Raw genomic sequence first — 22041 nt, forward strand, 5'->3', positions numbered from 1 at the left:
GCGGTTAAAGTAAGGAGTTGCAGGGTCAGTGCAGTTCACCATTCTCTGCTAAAAGCAGTGAGGAACTCCCCTTTCCTTGTCTTGAGCAAGCAGTGGTTCACCACAACTCCCTCTCCTTGGCTGATATGGTGAGAGCTGTCCCTCCTTCAATCTACTAAAAGTTGATTTTGTTTTGGCTTCAGTGCACACCCTTTCTTACTTGATTTCCTATGCTTAAAGCAGTGGTTCCCGAACTTGGGACGCCATTTGTGCAGGGAAAGCCCCTGGCGGGCCAGGCTGGTTGGTTTACCTGCTGTGTCCACAGGTTCGGCTGATCGTGGCTCCCACCAGCTGCAGTTCGCTGTGCCCGGCCAATGGGGGCTGTGGGAAGCAGCGGCCAGCACATCCCTCGGCCCGCACCAGTTTCTGCATCCCCCATTGGCCGGACACAGCGAACCGCCGCCACTGGGAACCGCGATCGGCCGAACCTGCAGACGCGGCAGGTAAACAAACTGGCCTAGCCCACCAGGGGCTTTCCCCGCACAAGCGGCGTCCCAAGTTTGGGAAACACTTCTAGAAATAACCAAGAATTCAGTATCTCTAAGAAAACTGGCTTTTATACCTTAGACACCTGTTCCATTATTTGTCACTCACCAAAATTCTGACTATTCCAACATATGTTAGATTTCCTTGGTCATTTTCCCATTAAAATAGCTGCCTTCCACGCCAAGATTGGTGGGTTTCTACAATAGTTTTTGCTGAATTCAATCCTTCTGAAGCCCTGTGCAGCAATAATATGAGTTATTGATTATATAGGATAAACTTAAGCATGTCTCACTTTTAATTTTATTCATTAATGTACAGTAAAGAATGTAGCACAGCAAACCTTGAAAAGAAATGGGCGAAACCAATACAATGAAATTTAGAAAGAACATGAACTGTTTATTAGCAATAAGAGAATTACCCAGTATGTTCATTCTTGTGCACAGAACTTTGTACTATAGGCAACTAGAAGAGTTTTCCATTTCCAGCTGCAGCATCACTGAAGTGACAGTTTTCAAAAGGAGCGTGAAAACACTGGCAAAAAAGGAAGAATGCCCATATCGTGCCTGTTACCCTGCTGCTGTTGATCAGTATCATACTCTGGGTATAAAGAAGCAGTTTTTCCCATGCTAACCACAGTTTGAAAGAGAAATGTCTCAGCCTGGCAAACAGCAGGAGTGTCTTCACTGAAGAGACAAGGTGGGTGAGGAAATATCTTTATTGGACCAACTTCTGTTGGTGAGAGAAACAACCTTTTGAGCTTAGACAGCTCTTTAGGTCTGGGAAGTGTACTCAGTGTCACAGCTAATGGAAGGTGGAACAGATTGCTTAGCATAAGCAGTTAACACATTTCAAAGGTGAAATGGTCCGTAAACACCCCTCCAGTCAGATGGGGAAAAGAAAAGAGAAAAAAAGCTAGGGGGATGGGCTAAGCAGGTTACAGATTGTTGTAATAAGCCATAAATCCAGTGTCTCTCTTCAGTTCATACACAGGAGCAGTAACTACTACTGAACACTACTCCAGACTCCTGTCTGTTTTAACTCCTGTATTCTCATCCAGACAAAGCCAAACTTAAATGTTTTTACGTCCTCCATCTAATACATTAAAAATCTTAATAAATGTTTACTCTAATTATTCATGTTCACTTACTGATTTTTTTTCTTGGTGATCATAGGAAAAACGTCTCCAGGGAATAACATTGTTTGCTAGAGAATGTAGCTGGAAATAGGCAAAATTTTAAATAACCATCAAATTAATGAAGAAACACTTTGACAGACCCCAAAAGACAACGAAAAATTACATTCAGATTAAGGTTTCAGTTCATATTTTTTTTAGAACAAATAAGGCATTCATCAGCGAACGTGGGGTTTGGCAGTCAAAACATTATTGCAGTCAATATTAGCTGTACAGGAGGAGAATCAGCTCTGTGAGCTGGCTACCTGACAGTGTTGCTCAAGCCCATCATTAAACTTGGGCTACTATACAGCCAAGAGTATAGAAGCAGTGAGGAGCTGCCTCCTCCTGCTGCAGGAGATCTCTGCATATCATACACGGGACTTGAAACTCCCAGCAGCTGCTAGCTTTGCATGTGCATAAGGCTGGCTCTGACTTTTGCTTTTAGTTTTACTTATTTTAGCAGCTTTAACTCATTCTTGAATATAACCTGTTTAATATGAGAAATGAGTATTTGTTGAAGGGAAATTGCAATGATATCTAAAGTGTAAAGCTTACCAGATTTATTATCCACCCTTAAATATGCACTTTTAAAAACTGACAGATTGTATATTGAGGGGCAAACATCAGATTTATATTATCCTTTATATAATTTTATTTGATAGAAAATTTGACATTCTAAAAAGAACCTTGTAGCATAGAAATGTTTGGCACTGAATATGATGCAAGAATATAATGCAGATAGCCATTGACCTAAATTGCTTACAGTCTAAAAGACAGCAGGGAAGAAGGGTCACATAATGAAATCTAGAGGGGAGGCACTCAGAACATGGTGTAACCAAACTTAACACAGCTTAATACATTGCTGTAATTCAGTTCCTATATTTTAGGGCTGTCAAGTGATTAAAAAATTAATTGCATGATTAATCGCACTGCTAAATAATAATAGAATACCATTTATTTAAATATTTTTGGATGTTGTCTATGTTTTCAGATACATTGATTTTCAATTACAACACAGAATACAAAGTGTACAGTGCTCACTTTGTATTTATTTTTTATTACAAGTATTTGCACTGTAAAAAAATATAGTATATTTCAATTCACCTAATACAAGTCCTGTAGTGCAATCTCTTTATCATGAAAGTTGAACTTACAAATGTAGAATTATGTACAGAAAAACTGCATTCAAAAATAAAACAGTGTAAAATTATAGAGCCCACAAGTCCACTCAGTCCTACTTCTTGTTCAGCCAATCGCTCAGACAAACAAGTTTGTTTACATTTGCAGGAGACAATGCTGCCCACTTCTTGTTTACAATGTCACCTGAAAGTGAGAACAGGAGTTCTCATGGCACTGTTGTAGCAGGCGTCGCAAGATATTTACATGCCAGATGCACTAAAGGTTTGTATGTGCCTTTATGCTTCAACCACCATTCCAGGGGACATGCATCCATGTTGATGATGGGTTCTGCCACAACAATCCAAAGCAGTGCCGACCGACACATGTTCATTTTCATCATCTGTGTCAGATGCCACCAGCGAAGGTTGATTTTCTTTTTTGGTGGTTTGGGTTCTATAAAAGCTGAGTAGTGTAGACATACCCTTAGACTCTCTGTCATGAACTTATCTATCAATGAGGATGAGGGCTCTGGCTGGGAGTGCAGGGTTTGGGGAGGGGCATGAGGGGACTCAGGGCTGGTGCAGAGGGTGAGAACTCCTGCTAGGGGTGAAGGCTCTGGGGTGGGGCTGGGGATAAGGGGATTGGGGTGCAGGAGGGGTCTCAGGGTAGGCCAGAGGGCTGGGGTGTGGGGGGCCAGGGTTCTGGCTGGGGGTGTGGGGCTGGGGATGAGGGGTTTAGGGTGCAGGACGGTTGGGTGCAGGGGGTGAGGGCTCCGGCTAGCGGTGAAGGATCTGGGGTGTTGCCAGGGATGAGGGGCTTGGGGTGTGAAGGGGGCTCAGGGCTGGGGCAGAGGATTGGGGTGCAGGCTCTGGTGTGGGGCCGTGGATGAGAGGTGTGGGATGCAGGCTGCAGTGGGAACAGAGGACTCCCCCAGCCCTCTCTCTCACCGCAGCAGCTCAGGGCTGGGTGACAGGCGCCTCTCCCCGGCTGCAACTGCTCCGGTGGGCCTGGGCCGGGCCAAAGGAGGGGCTCCTGTCCCCGGCAGCTCCGGTGGGCCTGGGCTGGGCCGAAGGAGGGGCGCCTGCACTGCCCTTGAGAGCTGCTGCGTGGCCACGCAACTTACAGGGAACGTAGGACGTAACCCCATGCTTGGAGGTGACCCTAAAGCTCTGGCTGCCAGAAGCTGGGAGGGGAAGACTTCTGGAACTTTCCAACTTGCCCTGTTCTGTAGGCACCCCCTGAAGCTCTGGCGCGGGCCACTCCCAGAGACAAGATACTGGGCTAGATGGACTATGGATTTGACCCAGTATGGCTGGTCTTAGAAACATCCCTGTGTGCGATCCCATTAACTCAGTAAAATTACTTATGTCGGTATAAAGATATGCAGTTGCATAAATGTTCACAGGAGTGTGGCATGAGATTGTAAACTCTTTGGGAAAGGGATAGAACATACAAGCAAAGGGTTCAGGGTGACTGGCACTCAGTTTGTTAGATCCATAGCACCCCCAAAAGCAGAGGCTTTTTTATGTGGAGTGAGGGGAAGTGATAGAAGGGGGTGAGTTAATAGGACAATGGAGGAGGAAAAGAAAGGAAAACTAGAAATCCCTGAAGGGAAGGATGGAGATAATCATGGAGGCAGGGAGAGTGAGGTAAGCATCACAGTGATGGAGGGAGGGAGGCATACAAAGCAAGCAACCAGCTATTTACACATTTGAAGAACATAGGATTTGCCCTGGTTCCTAATTACTGATTCACTTTCTTCAAATGATGGCTATGTACTCACAACACACTGAAGACACTCCACTTTCTGATGGTTGGCTGGAGTGCGAGAGCAGGCTCCTGCTATGCCCACATGCAGAGAAAGAGACAAGCAGACAGGAGGGATTTTCCTGGCAGTCTGAGTAATCCACACACCCCGGAAGGCAGTAGATAGGGAGGAGGTCTACTGGCAATTGAACGACAAAACTTTTGTCTTTCAGAGGTGTTAACCCCAACCCCACCCCGAAAGACACAAGTTTTGCTGAGACAAGTGCCAGTGTGAACAGCGCATTGTCAGCAGGAGCGCTCTCTTGGCAACAATGCAAATGCCACTTATTGGGGGTGGAAGCAAAAGGCTACCAGCCCTCCTCAAACCACCTCTGAATTTGAATGGCAAACTAATACAGTGCACACACATTTAAAGGTTTCTGCTAACTTTAAACTACTTTTATTTTCATTTTTAATTTGACTAGATTTCAGGTCCTACACCTGCCTCAGTCTCTCTCAGCCAGTTTTGCTGCTATTTTCCTATTTGTTTAAATGTTCCCCTCTCCCCATTGCTGTGTGAAAGACTCACATAAACAACAGAAATTACTATACCGGGGAAACAGCCAAACTGTACAAAAATTACTGTCAAATGTAGAAATTAAACACACAGAAAAAACAAGGAAATATTTTTTCTCTAGTCTGTTTCAGTTACGGTAATCCTAGGTGTCATTTGTAACAATAGTAGCTAAAATACATTGAGACAGAAGAATGATGTTGAAGTTAACAGCAGTCCCATTAAAAATAAACAAATATTTGCATTTCTCCATCTGAGCACTGAACGAATTGGATTTGTTACATAACACCAACCTCTTACAAAACAGTTGCAGTCAATCATTTTCACGGGCCCCTTTTGTCTATGGAAAGAAAGAATGTAGTAAATAAACCTCATCCTTCTTCAAACCTGCTATGGAGCCTTTAAAACTCTGACAGCTTATAAAATGGTTTACATAATTTTGCTTCCTCCCTTCAACTCCCCCCCCCCCCCCCGCCAAAGAACTTTTATTCCAAAAGCTTGGTTGTATCCTATATACTTTGTTCATTCTCTCACTATAAAAATACTACACATCACATGGAGAGCATGACTGCACTCATACTGCTTTCTGACCTTGCCCTTCCTGCCTGTGTTTTCATGTGACTGTTCAAGGAAAACTACCTTTTTTCTCTACCCAATGGTACATATTTTCCCAAGATAAGAGGCACTGGTTGTCAGGAATAAACTAAGCATTGCAGCCTTTCCCAACCCACTTTTAGAAAGCTATTGAATATACTTATTTTTTCGACACACTTTATTTTGTTGGAGCATAAGCTTTCGTGAGCTACAGCTCACTTCCTCAGATGAATTTGTGTGGGGGGGTGGAGGGTGAGAAAACCTGGATTTGTGCTGGAAATCACTTTAGATAAGCTATTACCAGCAGGACAGTGGGGTGGGAATAGGTATTGTTTCATATTCTCTGTGTATATATAAAGCCTGCTGCAGTTTCCACGATATGCATCTGAGGAAGTGAGCTGTAGCTCACGAAAGCTTATGCTCTAATAAATTGGTTAGTCTCTAAGGTGCCACAAGTCCTCCTTTTCTTTTTGCGAATACAGACTAACACGGCTGTTACTCTGAAACCTGTCTTTATTTTGTTGGACTCTTTCAGAGGAAACATTCTAACCCAAGGTCTTGCCTGCTCTCCAGCACCATTAAAGGACCCATGGCACTTTTCATAAGAGTAGGAATTTTTTCCTCAACTGTCTTTGTCTTTTCCCCTCACGGTTGTGTAGCTGTTCACTTGTCTGCTGCCTTCACCCCAGAGGCGTGTGAATAACAGTGTGTATAGTTTGCAAGTGCTTTGCAGTCCTTGGAGATGAAAGGAGCTATATCTGTTTCAAATATTTATTATACCTTTTCAGGGTGATAATGAATGACAGTGTCAGTGGGGAAGTGTCAGACCCATTGAACTCTATTGAAACACTTTCAAATGTAACTCTTTTGTAGTAGATTTCTCTCCCTTTGCCCTGCTTTGCCAAGCTCTATACAAAAGAAAGCCCTGATCCTGCAAAGATTTACACACTGTGACTAGTTCCAGTGCTAACAGTGTATAAAATTAGGCATATCTGTAAATCTTTGCAGAATCAGGTCCTAACTAATCCAATTAACTAATTGTGGTGCTGCTTTTTTTTTTGAAGGGGAGGCAGCTAGATGTGCTCAAAAGATATTGGAACTTCTGGACAGTTACTGATAAAGGATAAAAAGGCATCCCCAAAAGCTCTGAATCTTCTACCATTACTTAAAACACATAGGTGAGATTCTTTGCTGTTCCTTTAACACGGGTGGGCAAACTATGGCCCACAGGCCGCGTCCAGCCCATCAGACATTTTAATCCGGCCCTCAGACTCCCACTTGACCCGCTCCGGCGCTCCAGCCAGAGAATGGGGTCAGGAGCTTGCCCCGCTCCATGCGTGGCATGGCACCGCGTGGCTCCTGGAAGCAGCAGCATGTCCACCCTACAGCTCCTACACATAGGGGCAGCCAGGGAGCTCCGCATGGTGCTGCCACCCCAAGCACCACCCCTACAGCTCCAATTGGCCAGGAACCACGGCCAATGGGAGCTGCAGGGGCGGCACCTGTGGATGGGGTAGTGTGCAGAGCCACCTGGCCAGTGCTGCGCCTCCGGGTAGGAGCCGGAGGGGGAACATGCCGCTGCTTCCGGGAGCTGCTTGAGGTAAGCGATGCCCAGAGCCTGCACCCCTGACCTCCTGCGCCCCAGCCCTGATTCCCTTCCTGCCCTCCAAACCCCTCAGTCCCAGCCTGGAGCATCCTCCTGCACCCCAAACCCCTCATCCCTAGCCCCACCCCAGAGCCTGTACCCCCAGCTGGAGCCCTCACCCCCTCAACCTTAACCCTCTGCCCCAGCCTGGAGCCCCCTGCCACACCCTGAACCCCTCATTTCTGGCCCTACCCCAGAGCCCACACCCCTAGCTGGTGCCCTCACCACCTTCCGCACCCCAATTTCATGAGCATTCATGGCCCGCCATACAATTTCCATACCCAGATGTGGCCCTCAGGCCAAAAGGTTTTCCCACCCCTGCTTTAACAGGTGCAGCACAGAGCTTGCAGCCCGGAACGGGAGGGGCCTATGGTGGCTTGAAGCCACTCATGGGCCTTCCTGACCCTGGGCAGTTCTGGGAGTTGCAGAGGCCCCTGGCATAATTTAGACAGCTCTAGGGGACTGGCTATGTTACAGCAGCATCCCATGTGCCCTTTGAGCCAAAGCACGGCCTGAAATCTCTGCTGTACTGGTACTACAGCCCCCCTCCCCAGCATACTCCATACACGCCAGGGCTTGTGAGGGGGTCCTGGAGGGCAGCTTTTCTCCCCCAGTGCCTGCACTGGGGAACTCCGCCCCCAGCTGCACAGAGGGATTTTAGGTCCCCTTTAGGCTGCTCTGGCCCTTTACTCAGCTCAGACGGGCTGAAACAAAGGTGAAGAGCTCTTTTCAAATTATACAGGTAGAGGGGTTATAGCTGATTCAGCGTATAGAGTATGACAATGAATAGGATTGACTAGCTCTCTCTATTAGGGGATCTGCACTTGCACAACGTATTATTCCTGAATTTATTTGAAGATCCTGGGATTTATTCCTAAAATTAAATGTTTTTGTCTTGTGAGTAGAACATCTATTGAACTTTTTGACCCATTGAGAATAATTTTTGTATGTGACTTTATGGCAACTCCATTGGGGATGTTTGCCTTTGTCTTTCCTAGTCGGTAGCCTCTCTTTATACTCTAACATGAGTGCGTTGTAAAATATTGAAATCAATACAAATGTGTAAAACAATGATTATTGTAACTGACCAATAGCATTTTCATAGAGAGAATCAAACCTCTCAGGCCTTTTCATTTGTTTGGGTAAGGAATCTACATCTAAATCCAGATTCATGTTTTGCAGCTGAGCCCCTCACTTATTTATGCACTGAGAACAGGTCTGCTTACCATGTGAACTTGTAAAAGGTGGGATGAACTAATTAAATGCAGTTTTCCTTTAAGGCCTATATTTGGCAGAACCTTCAGGCACAAGTCACATGTGCAACCTCTGATGAGGCTATCTGGCCAAAGAGCCTGTCAGACACTGGTGAATGCCGTCTGTTATTCTATATCCTTGGAAAGCTGTTCAGTACATATCCAAGGTAAGTTAGGCAGACCTGTAGGTCTAAGAAAAGAGCATTTAATTTTCAACCATGTCTGAGCCTTTCAAGGATCCTCATTGGATCCTTCTTTTCCCCCACAGTACTTTCTTTCCCCTGCCCTCGTCAACCTGCCTAGCCCTTTAGCTGAGGACTGAACTCAGTTCTTTCTCTACAAGGTCCATCAAAACTGCTCCTGAGTTGGCCAGAGGGATCAGCACCAAGTGACACACAGCATTGCCCCCACCCTGGGGGTTCTGTCTGCTACTTCCACAGCCCTAGCAAATTGAGACTGAGCTAAAGCTGTGAGCTGCACTCTTCCCCTGCAAGTTAATCCTGGATTGCTGCACCAGCCTCCATCCATGGTTCAGTTCTGCTTCCATGGAAGGTCAGTGCCAAAACTTTCAGTGAGAGCAGGATGGGGGCCTTTGTCCTTACCACTATACTGTAGTAATCTCTAAATCTGATTTAGCAAAAAAATCAGCCGGGCTCCCATGCTGCTCAGGGCTACAGAATTACACACACACACATAAATTGGCATGCTATGTGTCTGCATGGCGTGAAAAATTATTGGAAGTTTTGCTGAATTAAGAAATTGAAATACACTGGAAGTTTCTCCCAAGTGAAATTCCTTTACTGGTATTTACTGGATGTTTTTGAACTTGAGAAGTGAGAGGGCTGTGGAATTTTTTAGAGTTGGGATATCAAAGGAAAACATTTCTCTCCTATGCTGAAGTTAAACTCTAATCACTGCTCAGCTCTCTTGGAATTTGGCAGCATACCAGTGCTCCTTCCCTTCAGTAGGTCATGTGGAAATACTAGCATGTTTTCTTAAAGAAACTCTCAGCTCTTTTCAAGTACTTACATGGATGCTACTTTCCTGTTTGAATTGGGTTCTGCTTCAGAAATCAAATTTCATTTTCTCTGAAATAAGCACTATTCACATCTACAGCATTTTATATGTAATCATTAAAATATTTCAAATGCATTAACACCAAAAAATACAACTTTTAAAATTAGTTTTTAGGTTGACATTTGTATTTAATTATAACTGAATCAAATATTTTAGCTCTGAAAATGTTAAAAACGTAATTAATGTAATTATTGTGATGTTCAATATATTTAATATTTGCTTCATTTTTATATAGGTTTCTATTAATCTGAAGTTGTCCACATGTTTACCAAAGGCTGTAAATCTTATATATGAACAGCTGGTACACAAGAGCTATTTTGTTCAGTTATAAGGGTACGGAACATACAGTTATGGATTCTCTTCCCTCTGCTCTTTGTGACTGGATTATTGATTGGCTTTAAGCTATAGCCATAGTACTGGAGATACTTTCTGATAGGTAACAGTTAATTCTGTCCAAGGCTGGATTATCTATTCTGTGCTCATATGAATCTTTGACCAGGGTCGGTGCCTGATCTCAGCATTCTCTCCTTTATAACTTTTATTCTCCTGGAACGATAACTGCCCTTCAGTTTTTCAGTCTTATCCATTGGTTGTAGATCCATGCATCAAATTCCGTCCCTCTTTCCCCTCTCCCGCATTATTATTTGTTTCCTACTAAGGTATTGCTAAATTCCATCCGGATGTGAAATCATCCTGGAAAGATGCAGTGGTCTTATTATTATTTATTTAGTATTTGTATTTGTATTTATTTAGTATTTGTGGTAGTGTCTAGAAGCCCCAGTGATAGATCAGAGTCTCACTGTGCTAGCTCCTTTATGTATGTAACACACACACTGAAATCAGACTCTGCCCCAAAGAGGTCACAATCTTCTTTTAAAAAGTTATCTTAAAGTAACAAAATCTGCTTTGGATGAACGCAATAAACTTTACCCTGGATCAATATATGAAATGTATTTTATACATTTAATACATATGTATGCGTCTTCAAACACTATATAGCAAAATTTCTGTGTCAGGCAAGGATTCCTTTGTTAAATGTCGGCAAAACCTGCCAAGTTGGTCCAGGGAAGCCAGCTCACCCACCTTTCCATAAGAATGCCAAGGAATCCCCCCCAGTATGGCTCAGTATTGACTCCATGCCCTCTACGGCAATCCAAGAAGCACACTGTACTGTACTGATCGTGGTACCAAGCAGGGTTTGGTGTGCATGCTGGTGCCCAGTCTGTTAAACCATGGGTTAGAAGGACACTGTCAACATAGCTTGTTAGGAAACATTCCTCACCACTGTTAGAAATAACCAGAGATTACCAGAATGGAAAGAATATTAACCATGCTTTCTTCTCCCTATGTTTGCTCACTTTTGATCATAAATAATACTGAGCACTTCAGTGCTTTCATCCACAGCTCTCAAAATGCTCTATAACTATGAAGTTTCCCTATCCCCCTGCTCCCCATTTCACAGAGCGATAGTATGGAGGAGTTAAGTGACTGGTCCAATGCCACACAGGAAGGCTGTGGCCTCCCACTTGTGTTTTACTCACATTCCCCAACAGCAGCGGGCGGCGGGTTCTCCTGCAGCATGCTATTATGTCCTGACTGAAATGACAAGGGATCATTCAAAATAATGTTAATTGATTTTGTAAATGTTTTGCTTTAAACCATTCTGTTCATGGCAATTTTGTAAATATTCCACTCCACACACTCCTTAACAAATTATAAATGTGGCATTAACAATGTCCCTTTGAGCTGTGAAAGCCGCAGTGCTTCAGGAGCAGCTGTGGAACCTATTTATGTTAAACAGAATTCAGAATGAAGCTACCATGCAGCGGCAACCACTTAGCTCTGATGTTTCCCGCAAGCAAAGGAGCTTTGTGAGATCTATTTGGATCTCCCTGTGGACTCATAGAAATATTGAAATTAGAGCTGGAAAAGACCTATTAGTCCATCATGTCCAGCCCCTGCCAGTGCAGGATTTTAACTAGCACATTGCCATGCTTGGCATGTATGTCCCAGGCAATGGGAATCCCACTATTGATAGGTCCATCAATGAGTATTAGCCAGGATGGGAAGGAATGGCATCCCTAGCCTCTGTTTGCCAGAAGATGAAAATAAGTGACAGGGCATGGATCACTTGATGATTACCTGTTCTGTTCATTCCCTCTGGGGCACTTGGTACTGTCCACTGTCGGAAGACAGGATACTGGGCTAGATGGACCTTTGGTCTGACCCAATAGGGCCATTCTTATGTTCTTATTTCCTTTGTGAGACAATTCTATGATCTAACAGTCTTGTAGGACAGCTCTGCATTTATTCCTGTGGTCCTGTTGCCCCCCAGTTTATCCAGCATTTGGGAGGAGGCAGAAAAGCTGTTTTTCAAGCCACTTCCAGCACCACCGTAGAGTGCAGAGGAGCCATATTGCAACCCCCACTGGCCTGTCAGCATCAGTCTCTTCCTCCTCACATTGCTAACCCTGCAGTGAAGGAGAGTAAGGCATGAAGAGTAAGACAGACTTACCTGTTGCCTTGGAGGGTCCCCAGCCTCTTGCCATCTCTCTTCTTCTATCACTGTGGTCCTGCTTCTTGGGGCCTTGTAAGGAGTGACAAAAGGGGAGAAGAAAATTCCAGGAAAGTAGTGGAGGGGATGGTGGAGAGAATCCCATGGGAGTGAGGGAAAGAGAGGATAAAGGGGAATCCAAAAGAGGGGAGGGGAGAATCCCAGGGTGGAGTGGGGGGAAAATCCTGGGGGACAGGGGAAGGAACAAAGGTGGCAAAGAAGGAAATCCTAAGTGTGGAAATCCAAGTGGGTCAAGGGAAGAAGACAGCTGACAGATGGTGGTGAAGGGAGAGAGTCCTACAGAAGGTGAAATCCTGAAACGACTAATAAATATAAGAGTATACACTGTTTAGAAATGTGAATGAGAAAAAATGGTGAGAAGGCAGAGAACGAGTGAGAGATGGGAAGGGTAAGGAAAGGATGGCTAGAAAGAGGTAACTTCTAGGATAATTTTAAGTTCTGTATTTGATTATTGTTCCTTTGCAGACATTGGAGAAAACAGACTCTTTTGAGTAACAGTATTAATATTGCTAGTTGTCTACTCTGGTTACTGTAGTATATTAGTGCGGTTTCCTAGTTTCTACCGGGTTTCTTATTATTAATTATGGCTATTTTGTTGTGTTATTTCCTGCCCATGTTCATATTTCTGTAGTGGACTCTGAATGAGTTGTAGGATCATTCCCTCTCTCCTCAATACATACTTTCTTGCCCCTTCCTCTGCATGGGATGGATACCTAAATGAGTTTGCCTGCTTTCTAGAAATCAAGCCTTCTATGGATCACACATCCGGTGTACACTCATTATCTCTTTTCACGAAAAAAAACAAGAACTTTGCTGTGCAGGTGTTAAAAGTGAAAGTGGGGAATTAGAAGGGGGATTGCCCAGCCTTCTCTGGCTACTGCTAAAACATCACTAACTGCCAATGAAAACTCAAATCTCTGGATAATAAAGATATATCAGAAGAGCAAATATTTGCTTTTGGAATATACCTGATGGTATCAATTGCAAATATATATTTTGCATAGGAGAGGCCATGTAAGGGTTTTAGCCCCTCCACATTTGAATTCTCAGTTCAGTCACTCTGACAGTACTATCAATGTGCACACACTCTCTGAATATATAAGATTTTAGAAAATGTCTGCAGCTGCATTTATATACATTTATTTGGCAGATTATGTTGCATCTCTCTCCTTGGATATGACAGAATTTTTGTGTACATTATAGAAAAAATGGAATGTGTCTCCGAGTGTTCTCTCTCCTAGGTCCATACATAGACAGTGATTTTTGTGGCTGTGAAATCTACCCCTTGCCTTTGAACTGCGTTTCCCACTTTAAAATTTCACTTAAAAATATTTCTAGCCCTCACAGAAGATATTGCTGAAAATGTTCAGAGTACAAACTAATGCAGTGGTGTCTTCTTTAGTTTACAGACATTCTGTAACTGTAGTTCTAAGAGGTTTAAACTGCCCTGTAATCTCAATGGATCAACTTTGAAACCTAAAGAAAACTGAGAAAATTTTCAACCTTGTTAAATATCACTGCTGATCAGCAGTAAAATATCCAACAAATCTGGTTATCCCACACAACTTAATTGCCTCTAATCCCGCCCGGGATGCCAAAAGTCTCCTCCCAAATGGTTGTAATAGCCAACTGAAATTTATTGCACTATTATGTATTACCAAACAAAAGATTATGGCAAAATGAAAATTGAAAGTGTGGAGGGGACAGCACAAAATAAGTCAAATTTAGTAGCAAAACAACACATAGGCCACTATACTGACTTCATATATTTGTACTAATTTTTGTATTTAATACATGTACACTTAAATTGAAGTTTTAAATCTTTATTGAAGGATGAGATTTTTCAAAACTGCCCAAAGGAAGTTAAGTACTTTCAAAGGATCTGGACCTCAGTTTCCACTGATTTTCCAGTTTTTCACTTTTTTTGGGACAATCCCACCCTAAATCTTTAATCTTTTTAACTTAAATGATATTGTAAAACTGCCAGTTTGCTGTGCCAGACTATTGCAGAATTGAAGTTTAGCTTGTCACAGAGTAGGGGAGTCTGGAAAAAAGAAAAAACACTGTGAGATGTTTTCCCATTTTTTATCTACAGTTCATTATGATTTGTTTTCTGATCTGCCGTACCACAGAATAGATAGCGCCTTGGTTATACTGCCATCTACTACCATAAATAGTTCCTGTTTTTCCTTCTTGTTTACCCTTCGTAAATATTTGCAAACTGATCTCATAATCCTCCCCCTTCATTTCTTAGACAAGACAACGACTAAGGTCAAAATGCACAACAACCTGCTCAGAAAACTGGCCAGACCGACATGCGGCGTCAACACCCAAATGTTATGCGCTTAGGCCTTGGCTCTCTGTTATTCAGCGGCGGAGTACTGCGGCCCAGTATGGGCTCGCTCATCTCGGACAAAGATGATCAATTTACAACTTAATTCCACCATGCATATCATTTCAGGCACACTTAAATCTTCTCTACCTTGGTTACCAGTTCTCTGCAATATTGCTCTGCCCAGTGTTCGCAGAGACGAAAGTGTTGCAGAGCTCATGATGAAATTGCATGATATGCCATATGTTCCGTTAATTAAAGACTTGTTTAATCCATCACATGGTCGTCTGCCCTCACATTGCCTGCTGGGGATAAATTTACTGGGTGAAGAATTTATGGTAGAGGACACAAAATGAGTTTCATGGTTCGCAAAATAAGTGACAAATTATTACCTTGTCTTTGATCCCACTCAATGTCAGCCCAGGTTTGATTTACACAAAGGCAATGAAGCCTTCTGAACCAGTTTCGTACCGGACATGGAATTTGTACAGCAGCAGAATTTCGGTGGCATTTTAGAGATAGTCCACTATGTCTATGTGGGCAGCCACAAACCACGACATATTGTTGAGGACTGCAAATGGCAGCTTCCTGGAATTCTTCGTGCCTTGAACATCATTGATAAGAACACTGTGGCTTGGCTTGACCAAATTGCATAAGCCAAATAAGAATAACAACAACCTTTTAGTAAAATAGGACATCACTGAACTAACAATAATGTTTAGGCCCCAACCCTGCAATGAATACTGTGTGTGAGTCCCATTCTCTTCGCAGTTCTCATTGTAGGATTGGGGTCCTAATTCTCTATAAGTCCTTCCAGCTTCTTAATTCCTGTTACTCTTCTTCATATTCCTATTCACTAAGAAAGTATCTAGAACTGACCACACAGTATTTCAGCTGTGGTCACCCTAGAGCTGTATAAAAAGCTTTCTTCCTTCATGTGACCCCTGCAGATACAGTCTGTGACCCATTATTGCTTTGAGGTTTTGTTTGAAATATTAACATCACATCACTTTATAAAATAGTGTGTGATTTGCAGTCTGCTCTCCTATACAGAGGAAAGCTGGCCTGCTGTGTGGTGCAAGACAAAGTGGGAGTCAGTGACTAGAGCTTTTTTTGCCCAGCTCTGCCAGGTGATTCCTGGGTCACCTTGGGCATCCTATATCTTGGTTGCCCCATCTGTAGAAGTGGGATCATCCCACCAGCTGTTCTCCTAGAGACATTGAGGCCCTTATGTCTGTGAGGTGCTTGGGGGTATTTGGCGGGGAGCACTAAGGAAGGGCAAGGGCTTGTCTTCACCCCAGGATCATCTGCCTCCCCGGTTTCTCTCCTTTTCATCCACACCTGTGGCACGAATCGTTCTTCCCGGACGATACCGACGTGGACTACTCGGAACCACATTTATTTTGCTTCTTTCTACGCGCTGTCCTTAAGTGGCCTCCCCCAGGCTTGGTGCCTGTGCCCAGCCCTTTCTCGGGGGCCAGGGGTCCCTGTGGGAAGGGAGTGGGGGGAGCAGGCTGTTCCCCGGGGCGGTGGCCATACCTGACCCGTTTTCTGAGGAGGGGGCCGACCCTCCCGGTGGTGCCCGCGCTCCCGGCCCTTTCTCTGGACAGGGGCTGTTCCCCACCAGGCCCGCGGCTCAGGTAACCGCTCCCGCTCGGGGCAGGCGCCTCCTGGCCCCGGCGCGCCTCAGGGCGGGCTCTCTCCGCCCTTTCCGCTCAGCGGCAGGGGGAGGAGCAGGCGGCGCTAGCAGCAGCAGCAGCAACCAGCGCTTCTCCGGCCGGAGCTGCCCCTGCGTAGGACAACGAGGGAGCTCCGCAGGGCAGCTCGCGCCCGGCCGGCCTAGGGAGCGCGGGGAGGCTCCGTCCAGCGAGGGCCTGGGGCGCCCCCCGCCCCTCCCGGCCCCGGCACTAGCGGGGAGGCGGCTCCTCTCTCCAGGACCGCGGCGCCCCGGGAGCTGAACGCCGTCCCAGGGGATCGCGGTGCCCGAGGCGGGGTTCGGGGCGTCCCCTGGCGGGGCTAGAGCAGCGGGGCCGGGCGCCGCACCATGCTGCCCCCGCTCTCCCTGCGCCCGTCCGCCTAAGGGCAGGGAGCCCGCGCCAGCTCCCCGCGCTGCCATGCTGCCGGCGCTCCGCTAGGCGAGCCCGGCTCCCGCGGCGGCTCGGGACCTGACGGGCAGGGATCGTTGCGCCGCCCTCCGAGCGCTCGGGCGGCGGCACCATGAGGAACGGCGAGGACTTGGAAGGCTTCGATGGCGAGGCGTCCAGCACCTCCATGATCTCCGGGGCCAGCAGCCCCTACCAGCCCACCACCGAGCCCGTCAGCCAGCGCCACGGGCTGGGCGGCCTCCGCTGCGACCTGGACTATCTGCGGGGCGCCTTCGGCAAGATCAAGATCACCGAGGTGGTAGGTACAGCGCCTCGGGCAGGCCGGGACGGGCCGCGGCATCCGTGAGGAGGGCAGTGGTCTCCGGATCCTTACCCCCCGGGGGCATTGTTCCTCCCCGCACTGCCCCGGCGCCTCCATCCGCTGTGGGGCGAGCAGGGTGTATGTGTCGGGGGCGGGAGGGTTTACGGTCAGAGGAGTCAGTTTCTTGTTCCTTTCCCGGCCCCGAGCTTTCTCCAGTCCAGGCGGCTCACAGGTGGAGGGGGAGGACGAGCTCTGCAGCGCTTCATTCCTCAGGTGAGAATTTAACCTTCCTGCCCTTCATCCCGCCCTGCCTCCACGCAAGGTTTCTGCTTGCATGGCCCTGCTGATAAGTACTAGCGCTGCCCCCTCCTTTAGGTCATCTTAGTCTGGGAAGTTCAAAGAAACCTGTAACAAGTTGGTGTTGGGTGTTCTAAATCCCTTCGGCGTTGGTAAGAAATTCCACCCCCCTTTCGTGGTGTGGGGTAGTTTTACTTTTGCTAATGGTTACTTGATGGTCTTATTTTTGAGAGAGACCTGGGATTTTTGATCTTTTGACATATGAGGCAGCAGGTGAGGGGCAAGTTTGTGAGTCCCTTTTCTGCCTCCCATAGATCCATCATCTGGTAACAATTCGCCCATTGTTTCTGGCTAGCTGAATCAAAGGTGTGTGTGAGAGGGTGTTTTTGATGTTTTATAGGTGTATTCACTAACTCCAGACTAGCTTGGATTCACCTATGTGTACATGTGATACTCAGTTGTTAGTGTACTTTTGGTTGTCAAGGTGTATAAACTCACAACATACCACTTTGCGTGTTAGAGCTCTATATAGTAGAGGTGGGACCCCAAGAACAATGGTTCAGGTCAAGTGGAAGGATGATATTAATGCTGTCATCTCTTGTATATTAGAAAGTTTTATTAAAATGTGTTTAGGCCACAAACTCCATTTTTAAAACAATCTGTTTTCCTAAATGCCATTCAGATCCCATTTTTTCACTTTCCTGAATTGCTTGAGAGTGGATTCAGCACAAACTGTATGTGTACCGATTTGTTACCAGCCAGTACATAGCATTTTATGTTGTTGCAAGTGTTTGTCTAATTTATGAAGGTAACGAGTTAACCTGAAATTTTTTAATTTAAGAAGAATATTATTTTTTATTTAAATACGACTGAAGAGAGGTAGGATTTGTACACCTGCATACCTGTACCATCCTGGTATCTCTTTCGTTGATTATTGAAGGAGTAACTAGTTGTACAGCTGGCTGTGTAAAGGCCCAAATTTTGCTCTGTTATATGGGTTGTACTCCTACTTGATTTAAGGCAGCGCTACAACTTGAACTCTAGTCAGGTGAATAAATGAATTTCAGAACCTTTAAGTCCTACACCTGCCCTTTAATCCCACTGCTGAACTGTTTTTTTTATTTGATTTGCAGGACCAGATGGTGACTAATCAAGGATCAGTCACCAATTGTGCTACACATTGTATAGATGTGCAGTAAAAGGACAGGCTCTGCTCAGACTTGACAATCTACGCAATCCTACACAGACTCTGTGTAAAGTTAGCACATGCATGAGTAGTTCCCTTGACTTTAGTGGGACTTTCATGGGGGAGGGATAGCTCAGTGGTTTGAGCATTGGCCTGCTAAACCCAGGGTTGTGAGTTCAATCCTTGAGGGGGCCATTTAGGGAACTGGGGCAAAAATTGGGGATTGGCCCTGCTTTGAGCAGGGGGTTGGACTAGATGACCTCCTGAGGTCCCTTCCAACCCTGATATTCTATGACTACTTGCAGCATATAAATTAAAGCATGTGCCTACATCTTTGCAGGATTGGGACTTTTGTTCTGGCAGAATTCAACAGGTAGAGAAAATAAACAGCAGGAGAAGAAAGGGGGGGGAAGGATAAAGTAACTGTAAATCCAATAAATTGTACCAGTAAGAAGTCCTAATTCTTGTAGTTTTATACGCTTTAGTTTTTAACTGTTTTTCTCTCCTTGTTTGTTTGTGGACGACACACACAAGCAGAGGACACTAATGAAAGGTTGCACCTTGCAAACATACAGGTGAATAACTTCATTCACAGGAGTAGTTCCAATGGGCACTGCTTGCCTGAATACATGTTACTCACTTTTGTGCTTGCAGGTTCAGGCCCTAACTGACTGAAGTGGTGTCAAATGCATAAAGAAAACAAATTGAAGAAATAGAGAAATAATTTTCTAATTTCTCTTAGATAATAAACTTCATGTATTAACAATTGTTTGTTCAATATTTTTGAACAGAAGTGTGATTAAGATGATGGTGTCTCTTTCGTGATTTTCTAGGTGATTTCCAATTTTTTTTGTGTGTGCGCACGCGCGCGTGCCTGGGATTCTACTGTTCATCTTTTCCATGTGCTTTACTTCATTAGTGAAACTTATTTTGCCAGTTCTGTTTCTGATAATTGCAAATTTAAATTTAGAGATTTTTTTCCGCAGTCTTCCTGGAGATGCTAATCAACGATTTAGAAATTGCTTTTACAATTTCTTGTCATTGTTTGAGCTGTGCATCAGGGAAGAGATCTGTTCTGAAGTATTTTTTCCTTCTTCCTTTCTCTCTTATCTCTCTGAGAGAGGAAGCACTTTAGTGGCTACTTGTGTAATTTGGAGTCCATACTGGCACATTGTTGGCAGGAGGTTCAGAAATTATAGTATGCATATGAAATATAAAAATGTAATACAGCAGAGAGCTTATATTTTCAGGCTTAGTTTAAAATATTCAGAGTATTTTTGCTTCAATGTCAGGCAGGTGTTAATTTTTCAAATCAGAGGTTTGAATTAAATGATTGTAAAATATGTTGCTTCTAGAATACTTCTACAAATAGGTTACAAGATCGAATATTTGAATAAAGAAGAACACTTAATATATTCTCCCTTTTCACCTCCCCCTCAAATATATCATGTTCTGTAGGAGGTGGCCATGAGCATCTGAAGCCCCATGCCCTGTAAACACTGAAACGCTGCTTAGCTTTAACACTGAGAGTAGCCCCCCGTTGGAATTAATGGGACTAGTGATGTGTGTGTTGGTTTGGGCCCTAAGAAACTGTCATCAGTGTGCAACATCCACCTGTTTTGAATTGTTAGCTACAGAAGGGGGGGGGGGGAGGGATTGGAAGAAGAAGTGCTGGGGGTGGTGTTTTCTAACATGCTGGAATAATCTTGTTGTTTCTCTGATCTACTGTTTGCTCTTCCTGCAGTTACTGCAATAGACTTTTTTTTTTAATGTCATATTAAATATTTGAAATTTAAATGAAGATTTGAAGACTATAAATAGGTTTCTAAATTCTGATTTTGTTTGAAAGAGCAAGCCCCAGAGGCATAATCAGTATGTTTAATAAAAGAACTTAAAAAAAAATCCTAGTAGGAAAGAAATAGGAAGAACACATTGTACTTAAGTTACAAACGTAAGAGGTTTCTTATCTGCTTAGCAAATATTTTGCTTCATTTAGTCCATTGTTGAGGAAAAGGTGTGCGTGGACTAACCTTAGTGGAACTAAAAAAATGCTTTGTGTGTTTTTGATAGTCGTCTATTTGTCATGTACAGTGGGCCAGAATTTACCAAGACACACAGAGATTGTTGACATGGGTCTGAAGCATATTGATGCTTTACCATGGCCTGGCATATTTGGCTTCTGGATATTTGCAAATAAAAGAGAATTTATTTAATTCATATTAATAACTCAGAGACCCAGAGCAAACATGGGTTTTAACTCTGGCATTACTGCTGAAATGATTGCTCATCAAATGTAAATTTTTGTTAAAAGAAAAGCAGGACAGGGAAGGGAAGGAAATGTGACTGAAGAAAATAGTACACATAGTTCTAGAACTTTATTGTTTTTCCCTCAAAAGAAGTCTGAATCGATTCAGAATATTGTTACGTAATTGAATGTCATTGGTGAAACAGGAGTGTGACATTTAAGGCAGGTAGAATATTTTAATTTTTTGTTAATAAATCAGGGAATATTTTTAAGGTCTTATAACTTCTTAAAATCTTCAATTTAATACATCAATGCATATACCACAAACTGCTGTATTAATGGTGGATTTGGTGATGTGATTCATGTTTTATAACTTTTTCCTTACCCTGACCCTCTCCTCCCCCCCCCCCCCAAAAAAAAAAAAGGTTAGAAATATTGCAGTTTTGCTAGTTTCTAAATTGAGTGTATAACCACGGGAAATCTTATTTTGATACCATTGGCATTTTTTATTGATGTTTAACTCTGATTGATCTGTTTAATCATGAATTAATATACCTGTAAAACTAGAGGAAAAGTAAAAAAAAAAAAGGAGCCAGATGAAGATTAAAAACTTTTTTTTATATAGAGAGAGAAATAAGTGTTTAAGAATTAGGTTTTTCAGTCATATTTAACTAATTCATTTCAATCATATTTAAATTCTCACAATTCCATACAAACAGGATTTAATCCCTATCCCGCCCTCCAAAAAGTCTCTCACAGATGGTTATATTATCCAAATTGCATCTTTAATGTTCTTTTGTTTCTACACTAGTGTGAGAGCAAAGAGAACACCATTTTCCCCCTCCCTCCCCCCCGAACATCACAATGTGAGTTGGAGGTGTTGGTCTGTGTAAGGAAGGAAATTTCAAGCAGAGAGAGCTGTAAGGAAGAAAAGGTGAAGAAAGAGTGATAAATATGAAGGGAACAGTTAATTATGTGACCTTACAGAGAGGGAATGAAGAGGACGGCAGATGCTGAGTTCTAGAGACCATCGAAGTTGAGGGAGGACAAAGAGTTTAAACTTGAAGTTAAAGGCAAGGAGAAGCCAGTCTAATTCTATGTGCTTATAACAAGTTTTTCCTTCTGTGAAATTAAAATTCAGAAGAAAAAAATCTCCCTGGTGACTTTTCAGTGGAATACTTCTTTATCAGGCTTAAGACTTCATGCAGTCATCCTTGGGGACTATTGCAGAAGTGTTTCTTAGTGGTTATTTTCAGTGCTTTCTCTGGTCTCCTTATACATTTCTCAAGCAGT

At 44.0% G+C, this 22041-nt stretch overlaps 1 protein-coding gene and 1 long non-coding RNA gene across 6 annotated transcripts in view; one reads left to right on the forward strand and one right to left on the reverse strand.

Annotated features, from left to right (window-relative positions):
• Positions 1-2656: 2656 nt before the first annotated feature.
• LOC140896330 (uncharacterized) lies at positions 2657-16641 on the reverse strand. Of its 3 annotated transcripts, XR_012154519.1 has the most exons (5): positions 16154-16641; positions 12223-12294; positions 11249-11303; positions 8604-8820; positions 2657-5478 (listed from the first exon to the last, which is right to left on the reverse strand). It is a non-coding gene; the product is annotated as an uncharacterized lncRNA (long non-coding RNA). The 3 variants fall into 3 exon arrangements; XR_012154517.1 differs by having other exon boundaries at positions 12223-16641; XR_012154518.1 differs by lacking the exon at positions 8604-8820 and having other exon boundaries at positions 12223-16641.
• The window catches only part of CMTM4 (CKLF like MARVEL transmembrane domain containing 4), a 59596-nt gene continuing 53891 nt past the window's right edge, over positions 16337-22041 (forward strand). For all 3 annotated transcript variants that reach the window (XR_012154516.1, XM_073307964.1, XM_073307962.1), the window contains exon 1: positions 16337-17017. Coding sequence is in view for 2 of the 3 variants with exons in the window: in XM_073307964.1 (XP_073164065.1) it covers positions 16832-17017 (186 nt within the window). In the remaining variant the exon portion in view is untranslated. The remainder of the gene's footprint in view (positions 17018-22041) is intronic.

The sequence above is a fragment of the Lepidochelys kempii genome, chromosome 12 (assembly GCF_965140265.1).
Source record: "Lepidochelys kempii isolate rLepKem1 chromosome 12, rLepKem1.hap2, whole genome shotgun sequence".
NCBI lineage: Eukaryota > Metazoa > Chordata > Testudines > Cheloniidae > Lepidochelys > Lepidochelys kempii.